Genomic DNA, 13,651 nt, shown 5'->3' with positions numbered 1-13,651 from the left:
GCCTCGTGCTGCTCACCTGTGAAATGAGCTAATACCTACCTCGTATAGTTCTTTTGTGGTCTGGAGGAAGGTAGGTCAACTTCCCAGAATGGTAAATTCCCTGACATTTTTCTCTAATGCTTTTAATTTGCTAGAGACAGGGGATTGATTGATAAATGTAACATTATGGTCTTGCTAAGTCTATTGTAAAACTCATTTACTATTTACCATGCATATATGGGAAGCCTTTTCACCCTATTTATTATCTATTAGCGGATTTTAGTTATAGTATTGACATTATCTCTGATAATATACGAAGACACTTTTTTGGATACTCATGTTCTTGGTGTGTTATTTTATCTTCACTTAAGAATCTCAAGACGCCAGTTTCCAATATTTGATGCAGAGCTGAATATCTCTGATAATCCAACATTCCCTGTCTCAATACGAGATAAGACATTTATTTTTATCCGACTCCCAGAAGAGGATGCCAGTTCTCAGTTCTCAAAAAGTGATCATCGCTCTTGTAAGTGTAAGCCTCTATATTGTGTAGGGTTATGGTTTCAGTTTTGCAATGTACCTATTAAATGACTAGTTATAATTTTATTTGACGGTGAAGATAAATGTTGCTAGTAAAAAATTTAGGCACTGAAAATGAAAAAACTGCGGGGTGCCTGGGTGGTTCAGTCGGTTAAGCGTCCGACTTAGGCTCAGGTCGTGATCTCACAGTGAGAGCTCAAGCCCTGCATCAGGCTCTGTGCTGACAGCTCAGAGCCTAGAGCCTGCTTCAGATTCTGTGTCTCCCTCTCCCTCTGCCCCTTCCCCGCTTGTACTCTCTCTCTCTCTCGAAAATAAATAAACAGCAAAAAATTAAAAAAAAAACCATAAATTAATTTATTAATCATCAAAAGCAGAGTACCTTAGAATTTTGTAAAGAAGTAAGCTTTCCTAGCCCAACATATGTGACCAAACCTGCCTTAACAGGTCTTATCTGTAACAGCTCATGCTGGAAGGAATTTGGAAGGACTGACGATACATACATGCACACGCGCATGCATGCACACACACACACACACACACACACACACACACACACAAGAAGTAAGCTTTTGACACATAACATACTAAGGGCTCAGTAAATATCTGTTGAGTGAATAATTGGATATAGATGATTAGTTTCAAATGAAGCAAAGCTCCAGGAATCCAAGTTCATTCAGGAGAAAGCATATCCTAATTAATGAAGATTTTCTTTTATAACAGTTGGGAGAGTAAATACATTTGTTGCTTTGGGTACATTTGTGAACCAGAGGTAGTGGTTGTGAAACTGTTGCCAACTGGAGTTCCTGCTCGTTCTTACGGTTTCTTACAAAATGACAAGCATTGCTTCTGATTGTGGGTGTTAGGATGACAACATAACAAGGTCAAAAAGAGCACAGGCTCCCAACGCAGGTCACATCACTTAAGCATCTGTAAACTGGGAATCATAGTGGCACTGCCTGTGGGGCTGTTAGGAGGGTTGAGGGCATTCTTCAGTTTTGAGGCACTGTTAGTTTTTTTTTTGTAAATAATAGATCTTAAATGAACTATTACAAGTTAATTCAAGTAGAGTAAACCTTTTGATCGTTATTTGTATTCTAAACTTAGCAAACTTTTTTTAAAAAAAATAGTGTGATGGTTTACTCAAAATTGAATTAGTGAGGATTTAAATGATCACTGCTGGGAATTTATTGTAGTTGCCATCGTTATTACGGGTGTGCCCTAACTACTGAGCTACTTTCGCTCGTGTGTGAAGCAGGTGACGCACGGCTTTACACGTAAGCATTTCCTGCTCTGTGTGTCGCATATGTGGTTCCCTTGGTTTCGTGTCAATTCATGTGTTACAGTAATGTTTTTTTTCTTTTGGAATGGGATCATATGATATGTAGTATTCTCTAAATGCCCTTCCGGTTTTTGTTTTGTCTTGTTTTGTTTTTTGAGAGGGAGAGAGTGGGAGTAGGGGCAGAGAGAGAGGGAGAGAGTAGCCTAAGCAGGCTCCGCGCCCAACGCAGAGCTGGATGCGGGGCTTGATCCCAAAACCATGAGATCATGACCTGAGCCGAAATGAAGGGTCCAATGCTCAACCAACTAGCTGCTCAGGTGCCCCTGATTTTTTTTTTTTTTTGATCATAGAAATAACTTATATTCCTTAAAAAGGGTCAAATAATAAGAAGTGTTTGAAGTAAAAACGAATATTTCCTTGTACTCTTCCTCTTGATTTCCTCTCAGGCAACCCCGAAAGGTTACATACTATCACTATTACTCCCCCACCACTCCTGGTGTGTAGTAAGACTTAGGTGTTTATCCTTTAAACCTTATGATATCCATACACAAGCATGTATACTTTATTTCCGTTTTACATACATGGGATTATAAGCCGCATCGTTTTGTGATGTTTTTTATTACATGTATTATGAAGAATTAATAGGTAATATTTATTCTCACGACAGTTTAGTTAAGAGTAGGTGCTAATAATTATGAAATACAATAAGACTTAGGCAGTTAAATAACTTGCCCTCCTTGTAGATTTACCTGAAATACGGTTGGTTTTCCTTCTGACACCCCTTCTTTATGTTAATGAGAATGTACTTAACAAAAAAAAAGTGCTCTGTTTCAGAATGGCAGCAGAGCCCCCAGCTGATGCTGTTTTTCTGTCTCAGTCACAGACTTCAGCTGTGAAATTAGTCCCTTCCTTAAAAGAACTGAGTAAATATTTCTTAGAGAGAGGCATATAGTGCACTTTCACTGATAATGAAATCACTGAGTACATGACTCCATTATATTCCAAAGTACAGGGGCCTAAGACAGGCTTCAGAGCTGGGCTGGAATTTCAGAGATGCTAAAGTGTGAGAAAAATGTATATCTTAGAATCAATGAAATATGGTGTTGATCTGTATTGATCTGTAAGGTGTAGGGAGAGTGAAAAAAGCAAGGAGCAGAACAACACGATCCTGTACATATAAAGGAAAACAATACCCTGTGAGACCTTTGGAAATTCCTGCTCGGGCAGCCCAGGGCTTGGCTGGGGGGCGAGCTGAGCATTGGCCATTTTTTAGTGATAATCTTCCCTTCATCTGAACCAGGAAGGGCTCAGTAAGCAACTAATTTAGGCTTCCTGGAGCAGGGCATCACAAGGCCTGGGCTGTTTTTTTCATTCCCCTGGGATTCATCTGCTGTGAGGGGAAGGCACGAAAGCCTAGAATGTTCTTACCCAAATTGTTACATCTGTCTCTCATGAGAAATGTTCACTGTTTTGTACTATTGGTAAGACAGATTAGAGGAAGCCTACTTCTCTGCTTTGAGGGAGGTTGGAAGTGGATGTCATCATTGCCAATGATTTGAAGTTTGAAAGAGGGAGGCCAGGCACCATACCCCTTTTGGAAAATTGCTTTTACTTCCAAGAGCCCCGGCTCCACATTATATCTAGACTGTAATCAGTGTTTGTGGTCAAACTATGTAATAGCTGAGGTATGGTCACTCTTAGAATGGATGCCTCTGCTGTGCCAGGGTTAATCCTTTTAGTTGCTGGACCATGGGGAGGTTTGGGGGTTCTGGGGGTAGGTAGGAAACACATGGTTGGGGTGGGGGGTGGGGCGTTGCAGTGTTTGGGGAGTAGCTGTTTGCCATCCTTTGTGGAAGTATCTTAATATTTTCTACTAAATATCAACCTTGGATATAATAATAACAGCTTCCTGTGCATGTTGTAAAGATTAAAAGTGAAATGACAGATGCAAAGCGTATAGATACTCAAATTATTTCTCATTACCAGCAGAACTTAAGACAGAAAGAAGTCTTACATTGCAGTAATTCTATTACATATTTTGTCTTCTTGCTCATATTTTAAATTCAGCTTTCACAAGCCATCAGTGATGAGGGGTTGTGTTCTAGATTAGGAGCCGTTCTAATGGCTAGTGGTTGACCTCTCTGTTGAGGATAGGGTATCTGGAACCCTTATCTCCATTCTCTCTTGTGTTGCTCTGGCTGCTGTAGCAAATGAGGTTGATGTTCCCATAGAGAACTTGTGTTCCGTTTGCGTTAGTTTCTCCATTGAAACAATGTTGTAATTTGGTGCTTTTCCTTGTTAACTTTTTTTCTCTTATATTCTTGTATTAGATCTATATTCTGCAGTTGGAACCTTGCTCAAAGAAAATGACCTACAGGATGCACAAATGTCACAATTCATTGCATTTAGAAGGTAAAGCATTTGCAGTATTTTAGTGTGCTTAGTGTAGCATTTAAATCTCGTAACTTATCAATACAGGTACTGTATGAATGGGAGACTCTCATTGCTAATTCTGTCTCTAATTTTGAGGTCTTTCTTTGTTAGATATGGCAGAGGGAAGTTTTTAAACAGGACTCTTTCTACCAAATATTACATTTGGAAACTCCCAGGAAATCTGAATGGAAACGGTTTATGTTAAGATAAAAATTATTGGGGGCACCTGGCTGGCTCGGTCAGGAGAGCATATGATGCTCGATCTCAGGGTTGTGAGTTCGAGCCCCACATTGGGTGTGGAGATTACTTAAAAATAAAATCTTTTTAAAAAAGATGAAAATTACAAAATGCTTTTCTCTGGTGAGATTCCTGGAAACTTTTATAGCATGTAGTACATTGTAATTGTTGGTAACAGAAGTGAGCACAAAGCAGATATCATTAAGGTGACCCTTGCTTGTTTGTGTGTTTCAGGCAAGACTGTGACTTAATCAACGCCTGCTGTTGTAAGCACTACACGGGCCGCCTGATCAAGTGAGCACAAGGGGTCTGAATGCTTGAGGATAGCCCTTCCTTTGCTGTTCTTTTATTTGACATTTATCACTGTAGCCACATACTCAAAAATCTTTTTTATTCTCATTTGTGAAGTGAAATGATCTCTTCAATTAAATATGTCTCCTTGGGAACTGTTTCAGTAATCAGTGTAATAAGAAAAATAAGGAATACAGTGTTTCTTGTGGTTTTCAAGTTGGCAACCTCCAGCTTCTTGGAGATGAGTATGGGGAATTCAGGAGAATTTTTTTTCAAGTATAATATGTGTGTAGGCATGTCCAAGACCCTTAGCAACAGGATGCCCATAGAGAGCACCCCAGGGGACATCTATCAGAGAAATAGCAGTGTAGAAAAGCTACTGTGTTTACACACAGGAAAAATTAACTCACTTCTCTTGCATTTATCAACACTGTACTGTTTGTTAAGTGCAGAGAATAAAGATGTGGAAGTTGCAGGAGGAACTCCCAGTCTGTTGAGGGATGACCCACAAAAAAACCCACTTTAGTAGCCTAACAAAGGGTTAGAAAGCACCAGCGGTGGGTCACCCAGTCTGTGTCCCAGTGACTGTGATCTCAGGCAGGTAGTTTAACTTGTCCATATGTGTAAAAATAGGATACCGATGCAGAATTTCCCTCATAGAGTTGTAGTCAGGATGGGATGAAATAATATCTCTAAGGCACTTATGACAGTAACTGGTATATCACCAGCATTTATTCGACTTGCTACTGTTATTCCGATATAACATCATAGTTACAAGAATAGAAATATATGTACGTGGGATAAGACGTGATATAGGGCAGGGGTAGGAGAGATTGGAGAGGAGAAGATGAATTTAAAAGGCAGAATCCATAAGACTTTGGATAACTTTTATTTTTTTATTTTATTTATTTTTAATATGAAATTTATTGTCAAATTGGTTTCCATACAATACCCAGTGCTCATCCCAACAGGCGCCCTCCTCAATGCCTATCACCCCCCCCACCCCCCCATCAACCCTCAGTTTACTCTCCGTTTTTAAGAGTCTCTTATGGTTTGGCTCCCTCCCTCTCTCACTTTTTTTTTTCCTTCCCCTCCCCCTTGGTCTCCTGTTAAGTTTCTCAGGATCCACATAAGAGTGAAAACGTAGGGTATCTGTCTTTCTCTGTAGGACTTATTTCACTTAGCATCACACTCTCCAGTTCCATCCACGTTGCTACAAAAGGCCATATTTCATTCTTTCTCATTGCCACGTAGTACTCCTTGTGTATATAAACCACAATTTCTTTATCCATTCATCAGTTGATGGACATTTAGATTCTTTCCATAATTTAGCTCTTGTTGAAGCCATATAAACATGTTTTCTATAAACATAGGGGTACAAGTGGCCCTATGCATCAGCACTCCTATATCCCTTGGGTAGATTCCTAGTAGTGCTATTGCTGGGTCATAGGGTAGATCTATTTTTAATTTTTTGAGGAACTTCCACTGTGTTTTCCAGAGTGGCTGCACCAATTTGCATACCCACCAACAGTGCAAGAGGGCTCCCGTTTCTCCACATCCTTGCCATCATCTATAGTCTCCTGATTTGTTCATTTGGGCCACTCTGACTGGCGTGAGGTGGTATCTCAGTGTGGTTTTGATTTGTATTTCCCTGATGAGGAGCGACATTGAGCATCTTTTCATGTGCCTGTTGGCCATCTGGATGTCTTCTTTAGAGAAGTGTCTGTTCATGTTTTCTGTCCATTTCTTCACTGGGTTATTTGTTTTTCGGGTGTGGAGTTTGGTGAGTTCTTTATAGATTTTGGATACTAGCCCGTTGTCCGATATGTCATTTGCAAATATCTTTTCCCATTCTGTTGGTTGCCTTTTAGTTTTGTTGGTTGTTTCCTTTGCTGTGCAGAAGCTTTTTATCTTCATGAGGTCCCAATAGTTCATTTTTGCTTTTAATTCCCTTGCCTTTGGACATGTGTCAAGTAAGAAATTTGGATAACTTTTAGAATCTATAGAGGGAAAGAGAGACATCAGCATTTATGCCAAGATTTCTAACTTGAAAACATCTGGCTGGGAAATGTCATTGAGTTTGAGGTGCCACAGACAGGATAGGTAATCAGACCACGATTGTGGGAGCCTGATTTCTTGTTGACATTTGGAGAACAAAATTGAAGGAGAGAGAGTTTGGAAATTATTTTGAGAATTGGATCAGATCTGAGTGGGGGTTAATGCCTGAACAAAATGAAATTGAGGCTTTCTAAACCTTGATGACGTATTCTCATTTTCTAACTCAGAGACCATCGGAATAGACTTCAGTTTGGAGTTGGTGATAAAATTTGTTGTACCAGGAATGTGTATCTCTCAGAGCTACTCCCTCAAGATACCTCTCCCAGTCAGGAGAGTAATGAACAAGAGGCCAGTGGTGAAAACTTTAATGGTACTCTTCATGGTTTTGCTAAAAATAAGCATGACTTTGAAAGTGATATTCGACTCTGCAATGGAGAAATATTTTTTATAACAAAGGTAGGTGACAACAGAAAAATAGTACCTTATTAGAGGTAGATTTTTTTTTAATTGCCCTAGGTTTGATTCAGAACCTAATCATATCGGAATTGTTGACATTCTTCCATAATTTTTTGTTAAGGAGTTTTGCATTCACGTTTATGAGGAATATTGGTTTGTAGTTTTCTAGTAATGTCTTGTCTGGTTTTGGTTTCAGAGTAAAACTGGCTTCATAAAATGAGGTGGAATAGGTTTCTTTCTCATATTTTCTGGAAGACTTTGTTAAGAAACATTTTTATTAAGTTCGGAGGGCTCAAGTAACAAAAAATAAGGGACAAGTGACATACTTAATATATTTTGCAAAACATCATTTCTTTGGTTGCTGCTTAAATACAGAAACCATTGAGGTTTCTTTGAATTTGTTCTCATTGTATAAACACCGTCTTAAACATAGAAGCTTATTCTTTACAAGCAGTGAGGATGTGAGGAAATATAAACTTTTTGCAAAGAATATGTGCAGACTTACATAGTCAGTGCGAGAAGTGAAACGTACAGACTTCAGAATAAGTCAGGCACACAGACTATTCTCCATAGAATCAGATTAAGGTTAAGTTTCAAATTTATTCAAGTTTGGGTGTATATATATATTTAGTTTGTGCTCAAGTGTAGATTTTAAGCCTTTTGAAAGTTCTTAACAATTGTGAATATACATGCAATTTTACTTGAGTCTGCATTTAATATTCAGCACAAAAATAGACTATATTTACAGTGTGTCTATTTGAAAACATACAGAATAATTCTTTGTTTTGATCATAGGATGTAACTGATGTAACTTTTGGAAAGAGAAGATCTTTGACGATTAATAATATGGCTGGCTTGGAAATAACAGTGGACTTTGAAAAACTGATGAAATATTGTCATATAAAACATGCCTGGGCAAGAACTATTCACACTTTTCAGGTAACAGTGGACATTTATAAAGTGATTTGAACTGGTTTCGAAGCCATGGAGTAGTACCTTCAAAGATTTTCTTCTTAATTTTGTTGCCTTTATTTTGTAAAAAGGAACAAGGTTACCAAAGTTTACATAAATGGCTTCCTGATGTTTATGTATTTTTGCAGCTTGCTTTTTTTATTATTGTATAATCAGCTTTATTGGGGTATAATTTGCATGCGTATTTAAATTTATCAAGTTGGATGGGTTTTGACAAATACATCCCTTTCCTCTGTTCTTCTGAGGCAACTACTCTCTACTTGGGAATAATTTTAATTTTAGGTTTTTTTTTTTTTTTTTTTTTAATTTTAGAGAGAGCATGAGCTGGGGAGAGGGGCATAGGGAGAGAGAAAGAGAATCTTAAGCAGGCTTCAAGCTCAGCGTGGAGGCTGACACAAGGCTTGATTCCCACAACCCTGGGATTATGACATGAGCTGAAATTGAGCCACCCAGGCGCCTGGGAATAATTTTAGTTTTATAGAAGAGTTTGAGAGATAGCAGAGACTCTTCCCATATACCCTTCATCTGACTTTCCCTAATGACAACATCTTACATAACTATGGTGTTTGTGTTAAAACTAAGAAATTACCGTTGGAAGAATTACTATTAACGAAGCTCCACACTTTATTTGGATTTCACCAGCTTCCCAAGAATATCCTTTTTCTGTTCCAGGATCTAATCCTGGACACAACATTGCATTTAGTGCAATTTGCTTTTAAGCTCATTTTAATACTCTTGACTTCTCATAAGCTATTTGTGGTTCTGTTATTTAACTCGTTGTTTTGCGTGCCCCTCTTTGATGTTGGTATGTTGCTTTAATCATGAAGCTGCATCAGCCTACATTTGCATGTGGAAAAATTTAGGTTAGGCTGTATCCTCTACTGGTAGGCAAACTAATTAGCATATGGGTTCTGTTTTGTGTGTGTGTGGTTTTTTTTAATGGATGGTGTTTTATTTATTAACCTACTCCATCTCAGTTCCAAAAAGAAGTCGAAATGGCTTTCAAAAAAATGGCCCCAATTCAGCCTTTCCTTTTAAAAGATAAAGAAATGATGTCATGCAGAAGATCAAGGTAAGGGTGGTAAACGCATTCCTGCCAAGGGAGGGTTGGGATGCGGATATGCACACTGACCTATTTGCTTGCTAATGTAGGCTGAAGATTTGGCTTTGTTTTCAAAATAAGAGAGAAGCAGTCAGTGGACTGTGTCTATTGGGTAAAAAAAAACCCAGAACAGCCAGTTGTTAAGAAGTACACATATTCTTGGCTGCAGGTCCTGGCAAAATTTCTCCCGTGGATCTTTATGATGGACTCTCTGTAATTCTAGAAACTCGTATCATTCAGTTTGGGGAAATTTTCTTGAATAATTTCCTTAAGTTTCTTGCCCTGTGTTTTCTGTGTTTTGTCTTTCTAGAATCTCTATTATGTTGGGCCTCCAGAAATGATTGTCTGAATTTCTTACCTCTCTCCTGTTTTCCATCTCATTATTATTTTGCTGTTTTTTTTTTTTTTTCCTAAGAGATTTCCTCAAATTTATAATCCAGTCTTCTGTTACATTTCTGGACAAATGAAGTTTGAAGGGGACTTTTTATTACTTTGTTAAGGTTGGAGTAAATATCTCTAGTTGTTCCTTTTATTGAATCTGTCATTTTGTGGTTGAAAGAGCATCTCTTACCTAGAAGAACATTCGTGATTATTATCTTTATCAGTGTAGTTTGTTTCTTCCATGTTCAGTTCAACAAATATTTATTGAGTCAGACGGTCCTTGGTGCTTGGTTTAGATCAGTCCATGAAACAAAGAAAGATACCTGCCATTGTGAAGATTACATTTGCTGGGGAGGAGGAAAGAGACAGATACAACCGTAAAACAAGTAAACTATAGTTGACCCTTGAACATTGTGGAGGCTCGAGGCAGCAACCCCCCATTGCAGTCAGAAATCTATGGGGCGCCTGGGTGGCGCAGTCGGTTGGGCGTCCGACTTCAGCCAGGTCACGATCTTGCGGTCCGTGAGTTCGAGCCCCGCGTCAGGCTCTGGGCTGATGGCTCAGAGCCTGGAGCCTGTTTCCGACTCTCTGTCTCCCTCTCTCTGACCCTCCCCCATTCATGTTCTGTCTCTCCCTGTCCCCAAAAAAATAAATAAACGTTGAAAAAAAAAAAAAATCTATGTATACTTTTGATTCCCTGAAAACTTAACTACTAATACCCTGCCATTGATTGGAAGCCTTAATGGTCATCAAACAATTAACACGTATCTTGTATGTTATACATTAATAATATATACGTTATTTTAGAATAAAGTAAGCTAGGGGCAGCTGGCTGCCTCAAGAATTAGAGTGTGTGACTCTTTTTTTTTTTTTTTTAATTTTTTTTTTCAACGTTTATTTATTTTTTGGGGACAGAGAGAGACAGAGCATGAACGGGGGAGGGGCAGAGGGAGAGGGAGACACAGAATTGGAAGCAGGCTCCAGGCTCTGAGCCATCAACCCAGAGCCTGACGCGGGGCTCAAACTCAAGGACCGCGAGATCGTGACCTGGCTGAAGTCGGACGCTTAACTGACTGCGCCACCCAGGCGCCCCTAGAGTGTGTGACTCTTGATCTGGGGTTGTAAGGTTCAGCCCCACACTGGGCGTAGCGATTACTTTAAAATAAAATCTTAGGGGCGCCTAGGTGGCGCAGTCGGTTAAGCGTCCGACTTCAGCCAGGTCACGATCTCGCAGTCCGTGAGTTCGAGCCCCGCGTCAGGCTCTGGGCTGATGGCTCAGAGCCTGGAGCCTGTTTCCGATTCTGTGTCTCCCTCTCTCTCTGCCCCTCCCCCATTCATGCTCTGTCTCTCTCTGTCCCAAAAATAAATAAATGTTGAAAAAAAAAAAAAATCTTAGAAAAGTAAGCTTCAGTAAGGAAAATATTAAAAAAATTATAAATAAGGGGCTCCTGGGAGACTCAGTAGGTTAAGCAGTTGACTCTTGATTTCAGCTCAGGTCATGATCTCACATTTCATGAGATAGAGCCCCACATTCGACTTTGCGCTGACAGCGTAGAGCCTGCTTGGGATTCTTTCTCCCCCCCCCCCCCCCCCGTCTCTGCCCCTCCCCTACTCGTGCTCTCTCTCTCAAAATAAATAAACCTGAAAAAATATTCATTAAAAAAAAGAAAATTATTATGAAGAGAAAATACATTTACAGGACTGCCCTGTATTTATTATTTAAAAAAATCCATGTGGAAATGGACCTGTGCAGTTTAAACCCATGTTGTTCAAGGGTCAACTGTACACATTATGGTAGAAAGTGGCAAATGCTATGGAAAAAGGGCAGGGATAGGTGTGGGATGCAGTTGTAACGTTAGTCAGTGTAGGCCTCATTGAGAACGTGGAATTTGAGCAAACGCTTGAAGGAGGTAAAGAAGTTAACCATGTGGGTATCGGAGAGAAGAGCATTCTAGGTTGACGAAATAGCCAAGGCCACAGTTCTTAGGTGGCAGGCTGTCTGTCATTTGAAGACCAGGAACAGCAAAGAGGCCAGTGTGGGAGAGTGACAAGAGACGAGGTCAGAGAAGTAAGGGGGGATAAGGGAGGGTAGGATTGGGGGCCAGATCACCTCCTAAGACCTTCTAGGACTGTATGATTTAATATGGTATCCATATCTGGCCCACTACCAGATTTTGTAAAGAAAGTTTTATTGGAACACAGCAGCACTTGTTCATTTACGTATTGGCTCTGACCGCTTTTGCATTACAAAGGAAGAATTGAGTGGTTGCCATAGAGAACAGCTGGCCTGCAAAACTTGAAGTATTTATTTTTTGACCATTTGCAGAGAGAGTGTTTTAACCCCTATTCTAAGGTCCGTATATTTTCAGATTCTGAGCCTATAACATCATGAAAGGAATCAATGGTTTGTGTTTATTCGTACAGATGTAGAGTTTTAGAACACATTTAGAGAACGGACGTATACATAATTTAAAAGTCAGTGTATGAAACCTGCCTCCTTTAAGAAGTTTGAAAGCTCTCATGATTCAAGGAAGATATGAAAAATGGACGAATAATTTATAGCAGGTTATTGCCGTGACGTCAGATGTCCATGTCCTGCTTTTTAAGCACACCTTTGGTATGGCTGTTTAATTTTTATAATTATTCATTAGACACTGGGTAAAGAGCAGTGAACAAGAAAGACGCGGCCCTGCCTTTGCAGAGCTTACCGTCCAGCAAGGAGAAATACGGTGAAGGTGGCAAACAGTTACATTCCAGCTCAGTAAATGTTCTGTGACAGAGGGAGTCTGGGGCTCTGGAATGTGCATAGATGGGACAGCTGATCCAGGAGGGGGCTGGCACTGGCAGCACCACAAAGAGGTTCGTGGTGCTGGATGGAGCGTGGCTTGTGCATGGAAAGGAGGAGAAGAGAGGAGGAGGGAAGGGAGCAGGTCCAAGGCTGGCTTCTGAAGGGCCAGACGAGCCATAGTAAGGAGTTAGGACTTTGCTTTGAGAGCTCGAGAGCTGTGGCTTTAAGCGGAGTCGGATGTGATTGGATTTGCTTTTTATGCATATCCCTATAGATGCTGTGAGGGCCGTGGATTGCAGCACATGTGAGTGCGAAGGAGACGGACTATGAAGCTGTTGGGTTTTTCTGTGCTCCTTGATTAGGAGCTCGATGAACTAAGTTTAGGTTAGACATTTACCAGTTTAGGAGTACCCAATATGAAGTCCAGAGGGATAAACGGTGCTGTGCGTCTATACAATGGATTTGGCGTTTGCATAATCAGGTGTCATTGAAGTACATTTCTGAGACTCAGCAGCACCAGAAGGAAGTATTTGTCACACTTTGATAATCTGAAGCATTGGTTCCAATTTTCTGTGTCTAGGTAAGACAGAAGGGCTTGCTGTGGAAGAGGGTTTTAACTGGGGATCTGTGTTTCCTACCTGTCTCGTCTTCTCATTTGTCTTCCCACAATTCCTTTGGTGGGGGGAGTATGGGGACATTGGGAGAGAGAATGGTTCAAAGCACTTCTTAGTTTATGTCGGCCCTGAAAACAATAGGGACTGAGAATAGTCCCAAAACTTGAAATTGTTTGCTCACAGTCACATGGTGACATTGGGCATTTTTCTTGCCTATGTAATTCTTCTTGCTAAACTTAAAAAGCACAAGTTCATTGTTCTCTTTTGTTTTGTTCACCTTGATGAAAGTAATAAATGTGCAACAATGGGAGAATACAGAAAAGTAGAAGAAAAAAATAATCCATAGGGCCTCCATTTTGGAGATAGACTAGTTAAATTTTTGATAGGATTTCCTTCTTTTTTTTGTATGACTCATTTTGTTAGGTATTTGTGTTCATTTGTGTGTACATTTTTGGATCAGAGTCATTTTATTTTGTGTTACATAGTTGTGATCACTCTTTACGTAGAAGTATCCAGTTTTT

The 13,651-nt window shown here is 39.9% G+C and overlaps 1 protein-coding gene across 2 annotated transcripts in view; it reads left to right on the top strand.

The window, feature by feature from the left end:
* HELB (DNA helicase B) overlaps positions 1–13,651 on the top strand; it is a 33,502-nt gene that overhangs the window by 13,904 nt on the left and 5,947 nt on the right. For both annotated transcript variants that reach the window (XM_025926856.2, XM_086712898.1), the window contains exons 7-11: positions 351–505; positions 4,129–4,210; positions 4,703–4,762; positions 7,045–7,273; positions 8,069–8,212. In XM_025926856.2, coding sequence (XP_025782641.2) covers positions 351–505; positions 4,129–4,210; positions 4,703–4,762; positions 7,045–7,273; positions 8,069–8,212 — 670 coding nt within the window. The remainder of the gene's footprint in view (positions 1–350; positions 506–4,128; positions 4,211–4,702; positions 4,763–7,044; positions 7,274–8,068; positions 8,213–13,651) is intronic.

Source organism: Puma concolor, chromosome B4 (assembly GCF_028749965.1).
Source record: "Puma concolor isolate L17-30 chromosome B4, mPumCon1.1.hap2, whole genome shotgun sequence".
Taxonomy (NCBI): domain Eukaryota; kingdom Metazoa; phylum Chordata; class Mammalia; order Carnivora; family Felidae; genus Puma; species Puma concolor.
Note: the sequence above shows the minus strand (reverse complement) of the source record. Positions and strands in the feature narration are given on the sequence as shown.